General features: G+C 46.7%; 1 protein-coding gene, 2 long non-coding RNA genes and 3 other non-coding genes across 6 annotated transcripts in view; 2 read left to right on the forward strand and 4 right to left on the reverse strand.

Moving 5' to 3' along the window:
* LOC136308484 (uncharacterized) overlaps positions 1-5,726 on the forward strand; it is a 27,383-nt gene extending 21,657 nt beyond the window's left edge. Inside the window, exon 3 of the long non-coding RNA XR_010726112.1 lies at positions 5,671-5,726. This is a non-coding gene — a long non-coding RNA (uncharacterized lncRNA). The remainder of the gene's footprint in view (positions 1-5,670) is intronic.
* A 1,282-nt stretch (positions 5,727-7,008) lies between these two features.
* Positions 7,009-10,979, reverse strand: LOC136309194 (uncharacterized). Its single transcript, XR_010726257.1, has 5 exons — positions 10,840-10,979; positions 10,417-10,526; positions 8,320-8,381; positions 7,859-7,952; positions 7,009-7,132 (listed from the first exon to the last, which is right to left on the reverse strand). It is a non-coding gene; the product is annotated as an uncharacterized lncRNA (long non-coding RNA).
* Positions 8,069-8,161, reverse strand: LOC136309859 (small nucleolar SNORD12/SNORD106). The gene has a single exon (XR_010726489.1). It is a non-coding gene; the product is annotated as a small nucleolar SNORD12/SNORD106 (small nucleolar RNA).
* Positions 8,456-8,546, reverse strand: LOC136309860 (small nucleolar SNORD12/SNORD106). The gene has a single exon (XR_010726490.1). It is a non-coding gene; the product is annotated as a small nucleolar SNORD12/SNORD106 (small nucleolar RNA).
* Positions 10,599-10,689, reverse strand: LOC136309858 (small nucleolar SNORD12/SNORD106). Its single transcript, XR_010726488.1, has one exon. It is a non-coding gene; the product is annotated as a small nucleolar SNORD12/SNORD106 (small nucleolar RNA).
* A 149-nt stretch (positions 10,980-11,128) lies between the features above and the next one.
* ZNFX1 (zinc finger NFX1-type containing 1) overlaps positions 11,129-18,445 on the forward strand; it is a 44,652-nt gene continuing 37,335 nt past the window's right edge. Inside the window, exons 1-2 of the mRNA XM_066237320.1 lie at positions 11,129-11,504; positions 14,284-14,394. Coding sequence (XP_066093417.1) covers positions 14,334-14,394 — 61 coding nt within the window. The 5' untranslated portion in view covers positions 11,129-11,504; positions 14,284-14,333. The remainder of the gene's footprint in view (positions 11,505-14,283; positions 14,395-18,445) is intronic.

The raw sequence follows: 18,445 nt of genomic DNA on the forward strand, positions 1-18,445 counted from the left end.
CATTATGAACATGGCCCTGGCCGGTTGGCTCAGTGGTAGAGCGTCGGCCTGGCGTGCAGAAGTCCCAGGTTCGATTCCCGGCCCAGGCACACAGGAGAAGCGCCCATCTGCTTCTCCACCCCTCCCCCTCTCCTTCCTCTCTGTCTGTCTCTTCCCCTCCCGCAGCGAGGCTCCATTGGAGCAAAGATGGCCGGGGTGCTGGGGATGGCTCCTTGGCCTCTGCCCCAGGCGCTAGAGTGGCTCTAGTCGCAACAGAGCGATGCCCCGGAGGGGCAGAGCATCGCCCCCTGGTGGGCGTGCCCGGTGGATCCCGGGCGGGCGCATGCGGGAGTCTGTCTGACTGTCTCTCCCCGTTTCCAGCTTCAGAAAAATACAAAAAAAAAAAAAAAAAAAACCATTATGAACATGGATGTATTGCTGTCTCTTTGAGATCCTGCTTTCAATTCTTTGGGGTAAATACCTGGAAGTGAAACTGCTGAATCACATGGCAGTTCTATTTTTAATTTTTTGAGGAACCGCCATACCATTTTCCATAGTGGCTAAACCATTTTACATTCCTATCAACGGTGTACAAGGGTTTCAATTTCACCACATCCACACCAACACTTGTTATTTTCTGCTTTTTTTTATAGTAACCATCCTAATGGGTATGAGGTGATACCTCATCGTGGTTTTGATTTCCCTTTCCTTAATGATTAGAGGTGTTAAACATCTCTTCATGTGGTTGTTGGTGTTTATCTTTTTTGGAGAAATGTCTGTTCAAACCCTGACCCATTTTTTTTTGGGGGGGGGTTCATTTTTCTGAAGCTGGAAACAGGGAGAGACAGTCAGACAGACTCCCGCATGCGCCCGACCGGGATCCACCCGGCACGCCCACCAGGGGCGAAGCTCTGCCCACCAGGGGGCGATGCTCTGCCCATCCTGGGCGTCGCCATGTTGCGACCAGAGCCACTCCAGCGCCTGAGGCAGAGGCCACAGAGCCATCCCCAGCGCCCGGGCCATCTCTGCTCCAATGGAGCCTTGGCTGCGGGAGGGGAAGAGAGAGACAGAGAGGAAAGCGCGGCGGAGGGGTGGAGAAGCAAATGGGCGCTTCTCCTGTGTGCCCTGGCCGGGAATCGAACCCGGGTCCTCCGCACGCTAGGCCGACGCTCCACCGCTGAGCCAACCGGCCAGGGCCCCTGACCCATTTTTAAATCAGGTTATTTTGTTGATTTTTAGTTGTAGGAGTTCTTTCCATATTCTGGATATTAATCCCTTATCAGATATATGATTTGCAAGTATTTTCTCCCATTCTATTAATTGGTTCTTCACATTGTTGATTATGTCCTTTTATTTTTTTGTTTTTATTTATTTATTTATTTATTTATTTTTTACAGAGACAGAGAGTGAGTCAGAGAGATGGATAGACAGGGACAGACAGGAACGGAGAGAGATGAGAAGCATCAATCAGTTTTTCATTGCGCGTTGCAACACCTTAGTTGTTCATTGATTGCTTTCTCATATGTGCCTTGACTGTGGGCCTTCAGCAGACCGAGTAACCCCTTGCTGGAGCCAGCGACATTGGGTTCAAGCTGGTGGGCTTTTGCCCAAACCAGATGAGTCCACGCTCAAGCTGGTGACCTCGGGGTCTCGAACCTGAGTCCTCCGCATCCCAGTCTGACACTCTATCCACTACGCCACCGCCTGGTCAGGCTGATTATGTCCTTTGATGCACAGTTTTACTTTTTTTTTTTTTTTTAAAGATTTTATTTATTGATTTTACGGGGTGGAGGGTAGGTAGTGAGAAGTATCAACTCATATCTGCTTCACTCCACTTGTTCATTGATTGCTTATTGTATGTGCCTTGACCCAGCGAGCCCAAAGTTTTGAACTGGGGACCTCAGCATTCCAGATCGAAGCTTCATCCACTGTGCCACCACAAGTCAGACCTTAAATTTTTATAAAAAGATTTTATTTTACTGAGAGAGGAGAGAGGGGTGGGGAACGAGAAGTATCAACTCATAATTGCTTCACTTTTAGTTGTTCATTAATTGCTTGTCATATGTACTTTGACCGGGTAAGCCCAGGGTTTCAAACCGGAGACCTCAGCACCACAGGTCAGGCAGAAGTTTTTAATTTTGATGTCCAATTTATTTATCTTTATTTTTGTTGCTTAAGAGTCACCTTTTAGGCCCTGGCTGGTTGGCTCAGCGGTGGAGCGTCGGCCTGGCGTGCGGGGGACCCAGGTTCGATTCCCGGCCAGGGCACATAGGAGAGGCGCCCATCTGCTTCTCCACCCCCCCCCTTCCTCTCTGTCTCTCTCTTCCCCTTCCGCAGCCGAGGCTCCGTTGGAGCGGGGATGGCCCGGGCGCTGGGGATGGCTCCTTGGCTCTGCCCCAGGCGCTGGAGTGGCTCTGGTTGCGGCGGGGCGATGCCCTGGAGGGGCAGAGCGTCGCCCCTGGTGGGCGTGCCGGGTGGATCCCGGTCGGGCGCATGCGGGAGTCTGTCTGGCTGTCTCTCCTCATTTCCAGCTTCGGCGAATTGCAGAAAGAAAAAAAAAAGAATCACTTTTTATTCTATCATGGTTTTTAAAATTATGTAAGTTACACAACATTGAAGAAAGTGAAGAAAGTTAGAAAGTACAGAATATATACAGATGGCAAATAAGTTTATGAAGAAATGCTCCACATTATGTCACCAGGGAAATTAAAACAACAATAAGATACCACTACTCATCAATTAAAATGGCCAAAATCTGGAACACTGACACATCAAATGCTGGTGAAGAGGTAGAGCGATAGGAGCTCTTATACATTGCTGATGGGAATGCAAAATGGTGCAACCACTTCAAAGTTTGGTAGTTTCTTACAAAACTAAACATAGTGTTACTATAGGCATAGCTCAGCCTCAGTCTTTATCCCCGCCCTGCTTCTATCTCCTGCTGAAGCTCCCACCCCAGGGCTGAGAGGTGTAGGTGTGGTCCATGCTCCAGAAGTACTGAGCAAGGTGGACTAGGGTTCGCAGAGGATCTGGATGGGCAAGAAAAGACGCTAGCAGGGGCATTTACTAATTATATGGCTTAGGTAAGTCACTTCCCCTCTCTGAGCCTTAGTTTCATTTGTAAAGTAGGAATAATAATATCACCTCCCTTGTAGGGTTGAGGTGGGTAATAAATTTTAACATGTAAAGTATGTAGTATGGAATCTGGTATGAATTTTTTTTTTCTAAGCAAGAGAGACAGAGTTAGATAGGGGCAGACAGGAAGGGAGAGAGATGAGAAGCATCAATTCTTCGTTGTATCACCTTAGTTGTTCATTGATGGTTTTCTCATGTGTGCCTTGACCTTTTTAGTTGTTCATTGATGGTTTTCTCATATGTGCCTTGACCGGGGGCCTCCAGCCAAGCCAATGACCCCTTGCTCAAGCCAATGATCTTGGGCTCAAGCCAGTGACCATGGGGTCATGTCTGTGACCCCACACTCAAGGTGGTGACCTCTGGGTTTTGAACCTGAGTTCTTTCTCTGCATCCCAGGCTGATGCTCTATCCACTGTGCCACCACCTGGTCAGGCACAAATTTTCAATTAAGGCAGTTGCTGTTGTTATTGTTGTGATGATGATGACTCAAGCAGGAAGAAATGGGGCTTAGCAAGGTTATGTTTGGACTTCATCAAACAGTGGAACTGTGAAATGTTTGAGGCAGCCTAGCATGTACTTTGATAAATACCACCACATTCAGTAGATATAGCAGCTCCTTTACTTATAAAGCATCAGGTCAGGCCTGACCTGTGGTGGCGCAGTGGATAAAGCGTCCACCTGGAATGCTGAGGTCGCCGGTTCGAAACCCTGGGCTCACCTGGTCAAGGCACATATGGGAGTTGATGTTCTTGTACTTCCCCACACCTCTCCTCTCTCTCTAAAAATAATTAAAAATCTAAAAAAAAAAACTTAAAAAAAAAATAAAGCATCAGGTCAATCTGTGCAGAGCCAAGTGACACCAAAGACACGGACTGCAAAAGCCACCATTTAAATTAACATTGGATCAAAAAAGGTTGTCACCCACTAGGGCCACACCCATCCCACACGTTCCCGCCTGTATACTGTGGCCCTGTAGTGCTGGTTTGTTTTAGCAAAAGGATCATTTGTTTAAATGACCCTGCCAAGTGAGAAGATTCAGATTTCTCCTTTTCTCTTTTAAAAAAGGCCACAGACATAAATAAGCCCAAGAGGGTCTGTTTCTGCCACAACAGATAAAAGACAGTTGAAACAGACCTGCAATTAATTGACATTGGGACCTTGGGAAGACTTGATCAGGGGACCTGCCAATTCTACCTACCCAGGCTTTGAAACCAGTTTGGAAACTATTGGTAAATCCCATAAATCCCAATTACTTCCCAGACAAACTTGGAGGAAAAATCCAAGTCAACAGAGAACATGAAAGTTACTCAAAAGATACAGGTCCTCTGAGGCTTTCTTTGTTTTAACAGATGCCAATGTCCCAAGCTGGGTACTTGCAGGAATGAGGTTGCCAGGTTTAGCAAATAAAAATACAAACTAATTCAATTTGAATTTCAGAAAAACAGCAAAAAAATTTAACTATGTTTCAAATATTGCATGGGACATACTTATACTGAAATTTACTATCTGAAATACAAACTTATCTGAACCAGGAGTAGCAAGGGCAGCGCTGAAAGGAACACAGCTCAAATGGTAGAGGTCCTAAACTGAACTCTGGGCCATGAGGCCCACACATATATTCTGCCGTCTTCAGTTTATAAACTTGGAAATCAGTTGCCAGTATTTTAAGGATTTCTGGCTTTCTTTTAAAAATGGTAAGGCCCCAATAAATGAATATAAACATAATACATACATACATGCATGCATGCATACATACATTACATACATACATACATAAATGGGAAGCCCCACAGAAGGGAATGCAGGAAAGTGAAAATTGATTACTGGTTTTCGATTGAAGGGATGAGGGCAAATTTGCTTCTGGCCTGCAGAACTTGTCCTATCAGGCTCCACTGCTGCAGATCCCAGAAGTGCTGGCTGGATTTAAAAAGCTCACCCATCTGCAACACCCCCACCAAGCCATCACTTTTCCCCTTCCTAGTCTACAGGTGGAAGCGTCCTTACACAGGCTAGGGGAGTGTGTGCCCACAGCGCCCCTGCAGACACAGGCTGGAGCTGCAAGTCCTGGAAGGGATCCCAGCTCCACCTTCCCTGGCAATCTTGTGGACCACATTGTAAATGAGGCAGGCAAAATGTAGGTGCCAAAAAAGTGGTGGAGGGGGGAAAATTAAAATAAACCAAAAAATAGCAAGCATTTGAGAACCTCTATGTTCCAAGAGCTTTAAGTGTTCCTTAACTCCTCAAAATATTTCCATATGGTGGATATCATATTCCTATCTTTCTGAAGAAATTGAGGTTCAGAGATGTGATCACATGGCTAAGCAACAGAGCCAGAGATTCAAACCCAAACCTGATTTGAGCCCATGTTTTTTATTTTCACAATGATCAACTTCTTGTTCAGTTCTGTGAATTTCAACATGTATAAATTTGTGCAGCCACTATAAGGAACACCCCCAAAATTCCTTGTGTGATTATCTTTATATTCACACCTCCTACCCATCCAAACTTCTGGCAATCACTGATCATGTTCCTAATCACTATTTTTTCCTTTTCCAGAATGTCAAGTAAATGGAATCATAAGGTATATAACCATTTGAGATCAGCTTCCCTCACTCGGGTAATGTCTTTGGGGACCCATCAAGTTGTTTCATGTACCTTTATACCAGCAATTTTTAACGGATGTGAAGCAATTAAAAAATATGCAATACGGCCCTGGCCGGTTGGCTCAGTGGTAGAGCGTCAGCCTGGCGTGCAGGAGTCCTGGGTTCAATTCCCGGCCACAGAAGCGCCCATCTGCTTCTCCACCCCTCCCCCTCTCCTTCCTGTCTCTCTCTTCCCCTCCCCCAGCCAAGGCTCCATTGGAGTAAAGTTGGCCCGGGCGCTGAGGATAGCTCTATGGCCTCTGCCTTAGGCACTAGAACGGCTCTGGTTGCAAGAGTGAAACCCCAGATGGGCGGAGCATCGCCCCGTGGTGGGCGTGCCAGGTGGATCCCGGTGGGGCGCATGCAGGAGTCTGACTGCCTCTCCATTTCCAACTTCAGAAAAATAAAATAAAAAAATATATATGCAATACATATTGTCAGAGGCACTGACTTTTTTCCCTTAGATTGTAAAAAACATGTATCAGCCAACATAATTGCCACCAGATACGAATGAATCCAAGTTACTTGTCAGGCCAAAGTTTGTGTGCTGTGGAATTTAGTGTCACAAAATGAGAAAGGTTGGAAATTGTTTTTTGACTAGTTACCCCACGGCAAGTGCTGCACTAAAACATTCTTTTTATCCTAACAGAATCTCAAGAGTAAAATGTTATATACCCAGTCTTACAGATAGTTTTGAAGCCAAGAGCTGTAGAAGTCACAACTTGTGAACTGAGAATCTCTTGTGCTAGGCCCTAGGCTAAGCACTTCAGACAGGAATTCACTGACTCAAAATTCCCAAGTAGGCATTGTTATGAACCCCATTCCACATAGGAAAACAGGCTTATAGAGGTGAAGCAATTTGTCCAGAAACACTTAGATAACAGGACAAAGTAGCAAACACCAAGTGTTCAGTGGGATATAAGTTTAGGAAGACATGTCTAAGCAGGTTGTTACCCCTGTTCAGTGTTTATTAACCCCAATGACCAGCCCTGGTTGGGAGCCTTGTACCAAGATGCAAAGGTTGCCAGTGGCCTGTTTTGTGGTGTAGTGGATGAAGCTTTGACCTGGAATGTTGAGGTCACCAGTTTAAAATCCTGGGCTTGCCTGGTGAAGGCACATATGACAAATAACCAACAACTAAAATGAAGAAACCATGAACTGATATTTCTCATCCCTTGCCCCTCCCTCTCCTCTAAAATCAGTAACATCTTTAAAAAAAAAAAAAATCCCCAATGACCAAATCCAAGAGCACTTTGATTTAAAGATTTTTTATTTCCCTCCTTTAGACAGGAAGCCAACAAAATTGTTTTCTCAGGAAAATACAAGGTCAATCTTTTCCAAGGGACCTCTATTCCAACACCACCAGTGAAAAACTCCTTAGAAAGAAAAAAAGGTAGATTGCAATCAGTACTTCTATAAAAACTAAAAACCCTGCCTTTATACAGACATAGCAAACATTAAATTTAGAATAATAAATGATCATTGAGACGAAAGAGAAAGGGGTTGTTCTATTTTGAAAAAAGCAGATTGGAGGCCCTGGCTGATGGCTCAGTGGTAGAGTGTCAGCCGGTATGTGAAAGTCCTGGGTTCAATTCCTGGTCAGGGCATCAGGAGAAGCACCCATCTGATTCTCCACCCCTTCCCCTCTTCTTCCTCTCTATCTCTCTTCCCCTCCCACAGCCAAAGGTCTATTGGAGCAAACTTGGACCCAGCACCAAGGATGGCTCCATGGCCTCTGCCTCAGGCCCTAGAATGGCTCTAGTTGCAGCAGAGCATCGTCCCCTGGGGGATCACGGTTGGATGCATGTGGGAGTCTGACTGCCTCCCTGCTTCTAACTTTGGAAAAATATCAAACAAACAAATAAATAATAGATAAAAATAAAAAAGTGGGCTGGAGGCTTAGACATTTTTTTCTTGTGAGACCCAGCAGCAACAATAGGTCAATAGTCTTAGGTTGAGGATTTAATAAATACCCAACTTAGAACTGGGTCCTCAGGTGACTATAAAGTGGGCAAACTCATAAGCCCTCTACTCAGGGTCCATTTAATAATCATTTTATTATGGGGGTTGACACTTGATAATACCATTTGTAGAAACCTTACCTGTTATAGGACAAACTGAAAACCAAGCCAAGAGAAAGATCAGACTGCAGTCAACCTATTTTCTGTCCAGTGGCACACAGGGCTCCTGACCTGCCTGAGGTTTACAGATGAAGGTAAGATAAATGACCTGAATGCTAAGGAGGGAAAAAAACCCACACAGAAAGTAGTCTGCTAGCGGTAAATGGAAAACAGGGATACAAGTTCTCTGGGGCCAATGCATCAGACAAAAACTGGCTAATAGTTTAGTTAGATCAACAGGGTCGATCTGATGGGGAAAAAAGTTATGTCATCAGCTGCAATGGCTATATTAAAATTATAGAAAATAGAATGTAAGGGGGGGGGGGATTAAGTAGCCCCATACTTAAAAAAAAAAAAAAGAGCAGTTACTACCTCTTCCATTTTCCAGATTCTATGTCTATTCAGCCACATGAGCACTTAAGAGATACGTGCACATCACTTACCAATCCTTTCCCACTCCTAGATTCATCCTGGTCCATTCAAAGACTTTCTGCCAACAGTACACCTGAGGAAAAACATGAAACATAAGCTCTGATCAGCTAGGTGCTCAAGGAATTGAAGGATTAAGGAGCTGCTCAAGCTGGCATATCAGACAGAAACTGGCTTAGAGAAGTTAGATCAACATGGTCGATCTGTTGGGGAAAAAAGTTCAGTCATCATATATGCCAGTAGAAAGCTCTTGGCCTCTACAGAAAGAGCCCCGAACCAGGAAGATTTGGTTGGTCCGATTCTACACTTACAAATTCATCCACTATCTGAGCATTTGTGTCCCATTTGTTAGCAATAAGAAAATAGCAGCAAGACACACTCCTGCCTTCTTAGCTGATATCTGATGCAGGAAATGAGGCATTATGTGCACAGGGCTTTGACCAAGTGTCAGGATGATGTTACATTTTAATAGAATGTGTTATCACAAAAACCTGGGACACTCTGGAACAGTAAGATTTAAGAAAAACATGTCCTCCAAGAAGTGCTACTCTTGGAGGGGCAAAAGAATTTAAGTTAGGCACGGACTCAAATTTAAGAGTTAAGCATGTGGGCATTAGTTTGGAGTGGTTAGTTAACAGAATGAAACATTTGGCTTTTCTTTAAAGATTGTCATCACATCCATCCACTTGGAAATTTAAATCAGAGCACTGACCAAAGAAGCTGAGGTCTCCGGTTCAAAACCCCGAGGCCGCCAGCTTCAGCGCAGGGATCATCTGCATGATTCCCAAGGTTGCTGGCTTGGGATCTGGTCAAGGCACTTATGAGAAGCAATCAATGAACAACTAAAGTGAAGCAACTATGAGTTGATCCTTTCATTACTCTGTGTGTCCCTCTAAATAAGGGTTCTTCTTAAGAAACACGTGGAAGAATGGAATCTGAAATGTGCTTCAAAGGGCATTAAAACATGAATACTTATTCTTATACCTCTATAACAAGTCTTCGAATTGTCATTGTTTTTTTATTGGCTGACAGACCACAGAACCCTTCACTGTTCTCTGGGCCCCACATACCATCCCTATAGGCTGTACACATTCATCTTTCTCTACTTTGCCTTTTATCCAATCCTAGAGATTTCTCTGCTATGCTTTCTCCTGCCTCTTCCTTTGACTCTAATGCATGAAATATTTAGTCAGGGACAATAACCTCTTTTCCCTTAGATTTAAAAATGACAAGAGCTGCCTGCACAGTGGATAGAGCGTCGACCTGGGACACTGAGGCCTCAGGTTTGAAATTCTGAGGTCACTGGCTGGGCTGGAGGCCCTGGTCATGGTACATGTGAAAGCAATCAATGAACTAAGGTGCCCCAAGGAAGAATTGAAGCTTCTCATCTCTCTTTCTCTCGCTAAAAAGACAAAACAAAAAAACCTAATGTCTGGCCTATGGTGGTGCAGTGGATCAAGGGTCGACCTGGAATGCTGAGGTCTCTGGCTTGGACTTGCCCAGCTAAGGCACATACACACGACCAGCAATCAATTAACTAAAGAGAAACAATTATGACTTGATACTTCTCATACCACACTCCTCTGTAAAATCAACAAATAAAATATTTAAAAAAAGAGAATACCGAGGCCCTGGCCGGTTGGCTCAGCGGTGGAGTGTTGGCCTGGCGTGCGGGGGACCCGGGTTCGATTCCCGGCCAGGGCACATAGGAGACGCGCCCATTTGCTTCTCCACCCCCCACCCCCTCCTTCCCGTCTCTCTCTTCCCCTCCCGCAGCCAAGGCTCCATTGGAGCAAAGATGGCCCGGGCGCTGGGGATGGCTCCTTGGCCTCTGCCCCAGGCGCTAGAATGGCTCTGGTCGTGGCAGAGCGACGCCCCCTGGTGGGCGTGCTGGGTGGATCCCGGTCGGGCGCATGCGGGAGTCTGACTGTCTCTCCCCGTTTCCAGCCTCAGAAAGAAAAAAAAAAAAAAAAAAAAGAGAGAATACCTTATAGTGCTTACTAAAATTTAGCTGTGGTTAAATCAAATCATTTCCAAGTTCGTCCAGCAAAAGTGGCAAAGTGGTTCCTCAGAGCACGTGTTTCCTACAGGGCACCCGGAAACATGCTTACCCTAGAGGTCAGGAGACGAATGGTTCTGGATGTCTACACGAAGTTCCCTTTGAGGTCCAGCAACGACCCTCTCCTTCAGGATGCATTCTGTATCCTTTGATCACGCCAACCTGAAAAACAGGAAAAGCGCATCAATCGCCATCTTCCCACAGCAGGAAAAGAACATGGCGGAACCTTTTACGGCCGGTGTATCAGAACAAACTGGCAAGTGTTCAAAAACATCAACATGGTCGATCTGATGGGGAAAAAAGTCAAGTCATCATTTTCACCAGCCAAAGACTCCTCAGGTCCGTACACAGGGTACGCGTTCCCCCAGCTCTAATTGATTTCCCACACAGCCCTAAGGCCTAACAAAAAAGTAAGAGGAGCCATGGGCAGGAGCAATGGCAAAGAGAGAAACGAAAACGGTAGATCTTAACTCACCACACACAGTAACAACCCCCAGTCACCGGGTCGGGATAACATCATAAGAGGATGATGCACCTGACCAACAAAACAAACACCTAAAGGTTCGGCGGACGCAAAAGAACGAAATACGCCCGGGATCTCCCTTATATAACCGGGGGGGGGGGGGACGGACACTTTTGCGCTTGCGCTCTGAATTCGAGGCGCTTCCGGTTCCTCAGACGCGAGACGGGAAATGTAGTCTCCCACGATACCTAATTGTTGTCAAGGCCGCTCTAACCCCGCCCCCTTCCCGTGCAAACAGGCCGCTAGGGCTCGTGGGCCTAGCCGCCATGTCGCGCTTCGCACACGCCGGGAAGCCCGCTGGGTTCCCCCTCTTTCGAGGCTGGCTGAGGCTTGCAACGGCCTGGGGCGCTGTTAACTCGCCCCCCGCAGTCCCCTCCCCTCAGCCGCACCCGCGGGCGTTCGCCCGCCCGCCCCAGCCGGGCCCGAGGGCGGGGTAGCAGTGCCAGGGCCCCTCCTTCTATTCCTCCTGGTCCCCGCGGCTGCCCGCCCGGCCCTTCGCCCCCGCCCAGTGTTTGCGAGGAAAGGAAACCGAAAGTGCGCGGCGCCGGGCGGAGCCGCGGACCAGCCGGGGCCAGAACTCCAGCGGCGGCGGCCGCAGCTGGGCGCTCTGGAGCCGGGTGAGTGATCCCCTGCCCCGCACCTGCTCCTGCCCCCCGCGACCCCCGAAGTCCGCCTCGGTACCCCGCCACCTCTTCAGACCCTGGCGCCTCCGTCACCCTCCTCAGCATCTTTGTCACGTCTATCGTCCTTCTCCCTCAGCGCCCCCATACTCCACCTGAGTCCTTGTCTCTTCAGCTTCCCCTCTCCCCCCCCCCGGCTCCCCCGTCCCCTCCCCAGCTCCCCTGTCCCCCTCGGGTCCCCCGTTCCCCCTCCAGCCCCCCCCGGTTCGCCCCCAGCCCCCTTCGGCTCCCCCGTCCCCTCCCCAGCTCCCCTGTCCCCCTCGGGTCCCCCGTTCCCCCCCCAGCCCCCCCTGGTTCGCCCCCAGCCCCCTTCGGCTCCCCCGTCCCCTCCCCAGCTCCCCTGTTCCCCTGGGGTCCCCCATTCCCCCTCAGGCCCCCCCACCGGCTCCTCCGTTCCCTCCAGCCCCCCAACTCCTCCGTTCCCCCCCAGCCCCCTTCGTCTCCCCGGTCTCCTCCCCAGCTCCTCTGTCCTCCTCGGCTCCCCCGTTCCCCCTCTCCCGGCTCCCCCGTCCCCCCAGCCCCCCTCGGTTCCCCCTCAGCCCCTCCCCGGCTCCCCCGTTCCCCCCAGCCCCCCTAGGTTCCCCCGTTCCCCCCAGCCCCCCTCGGTTCCCCCTCAGCCCCTCCCCGGCTCTCCCGTTCCCCCCAGCCCCCCTCGACTCCCCCGTTCCCCCCAGCCCCCCTTGGTTCCCCCGTTCCCCCTCTCCCGGCTCCCCCGATCCCCCCTGGGCTCCTCTGTCACATCCATCCCCCGCCTCAGCCCCATGTCGGCCCCCACCTCATCTCCTCTGCCCGCAGCGCCTCCTTTCCCCACCCAGAGCCCTCCATCACTACGTCTCCGTCAGACCTCATCATCTAGTTCTCCTGTCGCCCACCCCCGTCTCTCTGCTCACTTTCGGCCAGTGCCACCCCGTCCGCCCCCATCTTCTACGAGGCAGCCTCCCATCCGTACTCCCCACCGCCGTTTGCAGGTGCCCCATCATCCCAGCACGCAACCCAGCCGAGCTCAGCCCCGCTTCTCTCTGAGGCCCCGTACGCCTTCAGCCCTCCCCACCTCCCCTGCTGCCACTCCCCGCCGCAGCCTTTGCCATGGCACCTTCTCGGTGCCACCACAGCCCTGCTCTCCCTGACCCCGTGATGTTCCCGTCGCGACCCGCTGGGCTCCTGGGGGCCAGTGGCTCCTCCCTCCTCTCTCACACCCTCTCGGGCCCCTGGACCCCAGCTGTGGCTTCCTGTTTCGGCTTCTTTCATTCCACCCCGATAATTACCCTTCCCTATCATTTGATCCCTAGCCCAGCTCGACAGTCGCTGTTTTTCTTCTTCCTGCCCTCCTTCAGGCCTTGATTCCCAAAGAAACCCACTCAGTCTGCCTTTTCTTTATCTTTTTTCTTTTTTAAGCATTTCCTGTTTCTTTCTGCTCCTCCCTTTCCTTGCCGTTCTTTTTTTCTTTTCTTACATTCCTTTTATCCCAGAAAATGTCTGAGTATTTTATTTTTTTCCAACAAGAAGAAGAAGGAATTTTTCCTTCAGACAATTTTTAAAATTAAAAACAAAAACACCTCTAAATACTGAACCTGTGCCATGAGATACGGGTTTGATATGATGGAGGAGATTCACCAAAAACATTGCCAGGAGGAAGGAATTTTTCTGATGAGGATAAAAGCTGCTCCTCATATAATGCCATAACTATACACAGTTTCCAACCATGAATATTTAAAAGCTCAGAGGGACAGTCTCAAAAATCCCCTTGCTAAGGACTCTGACCACCAACTTTTCCCCTAGCCCCAGCCCACAGGATGCGCGTCACTTGGGCTGAGAAGTTCCCTTAAACGGGTTTCCTCTTCCTCTTAAGTGGTCTCTTACAGGACCACCGTGAAGGTAGAAAGGAGAAAGAACTGCAGATTTCTTTCTTTATTGGTTGATTGAATTTAGAGAGGAAGGGAGAGAGAGAAAGAGAAACATCGATTTGTTGTTCCACTTATTTATGCATTCATTGGTTGAATCTTGTATGTGCCCTGACCTGGGATGGAACCCGCAACCTTGGCGTATGGGAATGACACTACCCAACTGAGCTGTCTAGCCAGGACAGAATGACAGATTTCTAGCTGATTGAGGAAACAGCATCTGTAGATGTTAAACCCCCTAATTACTGAAACATATAGTTTTCTTGCATGTGATTGACTAGGAATGGAAGGCTTACTCAATTTGGCTGCATTCCAAAGAGTGGGATAAGGGATAACAGCTCATTAATTTATAAATTGTAGAATACTGTAAGCTAAAGAGTACTATATAATACAAATGCTGAATGAGATGGTACATACTTGGTTTTTAGATTTTGCCCTGGCAACAATATTTATATATCTGCTTTGTAGAAGAGGAAAATGAAACCTAGCAACTGAGTGAATAATTTGGCTAAAGGCATAAACCAAACAGTAGTTTAGAATGGGAATTAATGACACTCCCTCTACCTTAAGAAAGTACAAGGATAAAGAGGAGTGAATTTGACTCCTTGAAATCACTTAAATTGTGAATTCAATGTTTTTCTATCATAAGTGGGTGTTCACAGAGTTGAGCACGGCATACATAATTAAAATCTGTGTCTAACTTAGTTAACAAATCATTAACTTGTAGAAGCAGAAGGATTGGCTTAATGGCTGTTTTGGGTTTTTACTGCTAAATGCTGTGTTTCAAGGGCACTAATTCCTTTCAATCTGTACAGATTTTTAGATAACTTGAATGTGAACGTGGAGGAATTCAAGTGACTCAGACATGGAGGACAGAAGACCTTGTCCAGATGCCAGGCCCAGGAATCCCCATACCAACCACAGAGGTGAATGATATTTTCTAACTAATGGGAAGGAAACTGAGTTCCCTGTGAATGAGCAGGCCCACCTAAGATTGATTACACTTCTCAAATAAAGAATGGCTTTTTTCTTTTTTTCCAAGTGAGAGGAGAAGAGATAGACTCCCACATGTGCCCCAACCTGGATCCACCCAGCAACCCTGGTCTGGGGCTAATGCTCTGCCCATCTGGGGTCATGCTGCAACCAATCTATTTTTAGTGCATGAGGTAGAGGCTCCATGGAGCCATCCTCAGTGCCCTTGGCCAGTGCTGATGTGCTTGAACCAATTGAGCTATGGCTGTGGGAGGGAAGAGAAATAGAGAGAAAGAGAGAAGGGGAGGGGGAGGCGTGAAGAAGCAGGTGGTCACTTCTGTGTGCCCTGACTGGAATCAAACCAGGGACATGCACACACTGGGCAGATACTCTACCACTGAGCAAACTGGCCAGGGCCAAGAATGGCTTATTTCTTAAGCTACAACATAATTGACTCTGAAAAACAGATACCCCTCACCCTTCCCTAAGAGAGCTGATAATGAATGGGCGCGTTTCAGCAAAGACAGTGATGAGGTATCAGAAATGGAAATAACACTCTGCTTTAGAGTAGCATTGTCCAATAGAAACATGATAAAAGCCAAAATGTAATGTAACAATTTTCTAGTGCATCGTTTAAAGGGGGGGGGGGCAAAAAAACCTGGTAAAACTCATTTTTAAAATTTATATTTTTAGTGCTTGTCTTATTTTTTAGTACTTGTCTTATTTAAACCAGTGTATCCAAATATTACTTTAATGTAGTTGAATATAGTATTTTATTATAATACTTTAATAATTTTAATGTTTTATTTACTTCTGATATAGTCAAGTATATATTATCATTTTAAGGTTTTATCAATATAAAATTTTTAATGAGATATTTAACTTTTTTTATATGTCTTAATCCAGACTAGCCACATTTAAGATGCTTAAGACCTCCATACAACTAGTGGCTATGTATTTGATAGCATGTGTCTAGAGTCTCAGTCACCAAAGCAAAGTTGGTTCTAAAAGCGTTACTGCAGTGATTGTTCTGTTTGCTGAGAACTTTCTAAAATAAAACAACCAAATGGATTTTTGTTTTTTTTCTAAGTTTACAATATGTCATTTGAGTTTAGTTGTGTAACAAATGAGGAAGAATTGTAGAATTTTATTTTATGAGCTGTGTGAATGTTGAAGTATGAGAAACAATCCAGTTTTCCATTCTTCCAAAATGTCTAGTTTTCTTTTTTTTTTTTTTTTTTTTTGGTATTTTTCTGAAGTTGGAAACGGGGAGGCAGTCAGACAGACTCCTGCATGCGCCCGACCTGGATCCACCCGGCACGCCCACCGGGGGGCAATGCTCTGCCCATCCGGGTGTCGCTCTGCTGCGACCAGAGCCACTCTAGCGCCTGAGGCAGAGGCCATAGAGCCATCCCCAGCGCCTGGGCCATCTTTGCTTCAATGGAGCCTCGGCTGCAGGAGGGGAAGAGAGAGATAGAGAGGAAGGGGGGGGTGGAGAAGCAGATGGGCGCTTCTCCTGTGTGCCCTGGCCGGGAATCAAACCGGGGACTTCTGCACACCAGGCTGACGCTCTACCACTGAGCCAACCGGCCAGGGCCAAAATGTCTAGTTTTCTAATCAAATCAAAATATTAAAAGTAGGACTTTTCTTCTGATATCTTGGGTGTTTGAAAGTAATAATTAAAAACTTGCCTGACCTGTGGTGGTGCAGTGGATAAATCATCGACCTGGAACGCTGAGGTCGCCGGTTCAAAACCCTGGGCTTGCCTGGTTAAGGCGTATATGAGAGTTGATGCTTCCTGCTCCTCCCTCCCCCTTCTCTCTCTCTCTCTCTCTCTCTCTCTCTCTATCCTTTCTAAAAATTAATAAAAGAAAAATTAAAAAAAAACTTATTTAGAGTTCAGTTGTATACAGTATTTACATTTTACCAAATATTCCTTTATGTTTCACTTATTTATGCATTCATTGCATTAAAAAAATCTAGAATTTTTTTCTATAAAGTGCAAAACAATGAAAATATATAAATGGATTTAGCATCTGATGTCATTAAGTGGAATGGTCATTTTGAATATGGTGTGTGCATTTAAAATTTGTACAACATTTAGTTTTGGGGTTTTTATTGATTATTTTGAAAGAAAGAGAAAGAAGAGAGAGAGAGAGTCAGAGAGAGAGAGCCTGACTGACTGTTGTTCCACTTACTCATTCTGTCATTGGTTGATTCTTGTATGTGCTCTGACGCGGGGTCAAAGCACCAGCCTGCATGTTGGAATGATGCTCTAACCAACTGAGCTACCTACCTAGCCAAGGCCATCAAAATTTTTTTTTTTTTTTTTTTTTTTTTGTATTTTTCTGAAGCTGGAAAGGGGGAGAGACAGGCAGACAGATTCCCGCATGCGCTCGACTGGGATCCACCCGGCACGCCCACCAGGGGCGACGCTCTGCCCACCAGGGGGCGATGCTCTGCCCCTCTGGGGCGTCGCTCTGCCGCGACCAGAGCCACTCTAGCGCCGGGGCAGAGGCCAAGGAGCCATCCCCAGCGCCCGGGCCATCTTTGCTCCAATGAAGCCTTGGCTGCGGGAGGGAAAGAGAGAGACAGAGAGGAAGGGGGGGGGGTGGAGAAGCAGATGGGCGCTTCTCCTATGTGCCCTGGCCGGGAATCAAACCCGGGTCCCCTGCACGCCAGGCCAATGCTCTACCGCTGAGCCAACGGGCCAGGGCTCAATTTTTTTTTTTTAATTTATTTATTGATTTTAGAGAGAGGATAGAGAGAGAAAAAGGTGTGAATGAGGAAGGGAAAGCATCAACTTGTGGTAGTTGCTTCTCATATGTGCCTTGAATGGACAAGCCCACCCAGGGTTTTAAACTGGCGACTTCAGCATTCTAGGTCAATGCTTTATCCACTGCACCAACACAGGTCAGACTTTAAGATTTTATTTATTGATTTTACAGAAAGAGGAAGATGGGGGAGTGAGAAGTATCAACTCATAGTTGCTTTACTTTAGTTGTTCATTGCTTGCTTCTTGTTATGTATCTTGACCAGGCAAGCCCAGGGTTTTGAAATGGTGACCTTAGCATTCCAGGTTGATACTTTTATCTACTGCGCCACCACAGGTCAGGCACAATTTTTATCATCAAATCATTATATACAGTCTTATTTTTTTGTTTGTTTTTAAAATCTCCCATTCATTCTGCTAAGTTGGCCCAGCTCCAGAATCAGTTTTAGAGGAAAGAAAAGTGAAAAAAAACTGGACATGAGTATGTTGGTCAAGGTCACTTATGAAATGTGTAGCAGGCGGATCAAGGAAGACAAGTTCAGCTTCATCTACTTGGTGATGTTAGCTTTCTTGTTGTACTGGGTGTGTCACCTTCCTTTCCCCCATACTTTTTCTTCTTTTTTTAAATTGATTTCAGAGAGAGGAAAGAGAGAGAGAGATAGAGAGAGAGAAAGGCAGGGTAGGGTGGAGGAGCAGGAAGCATCAACTTGTAGTTGCTTTCCTCATGTGCCCTGACTGAGCAAGCCCAGGGTTTCAAACCAGCAACCTCAGCATTCCAGGTCAGTGTTCTGTCCACTGCACCACCACAGGTCAGGCCCCACCTTCTCTTCTGAGGGTTAATAATATACTGCTCATAAAAATTAGAGGATATTTCAAAATGAGTATGAAGTGATGAAATATACCCTAATTTTTGTGAGCAGTTATAAATACTAAGTAAATTAAATTGTGCTACAGAAAGGAGGAAAAACTTGAGTTTCATTTTTCAGTCTCCTTTACAGTCTAGTTAGTTAACTCTTATACATCTTCATAAAGGAAGCCCCAGCTTTCCCTTTGCTATCTAATGCTGGGCAAAGTTTAAGAAGCACTTCCCATTATAGTTTTGTTTCACTTGATTCCTCTGTTGCCTATTGAGATACTTGTTAAATGGCAGAACCAGTAGCTCTAAAATCAATAGGTTAGACCAATTGAAAATTATTACTAGTGTTATTAGTAATACCTAACATAAATGAAAG

Source organism: Saccopteryx bilineata, chromosome 6 (assembly GCF_036850765.1).
Source record: "Saccopteryx bilineata isolate mSacBil1 chromosome 6, mSacBil1_pri_phased_curated, whole genome shotgun sequence".
Lineage (NCBI taxonomy): Eukaryota > Metazoa > Chordata > Mammalia > Chiroptera > Emballonuridae > Saccopteryx > Saccopteryx bilineata.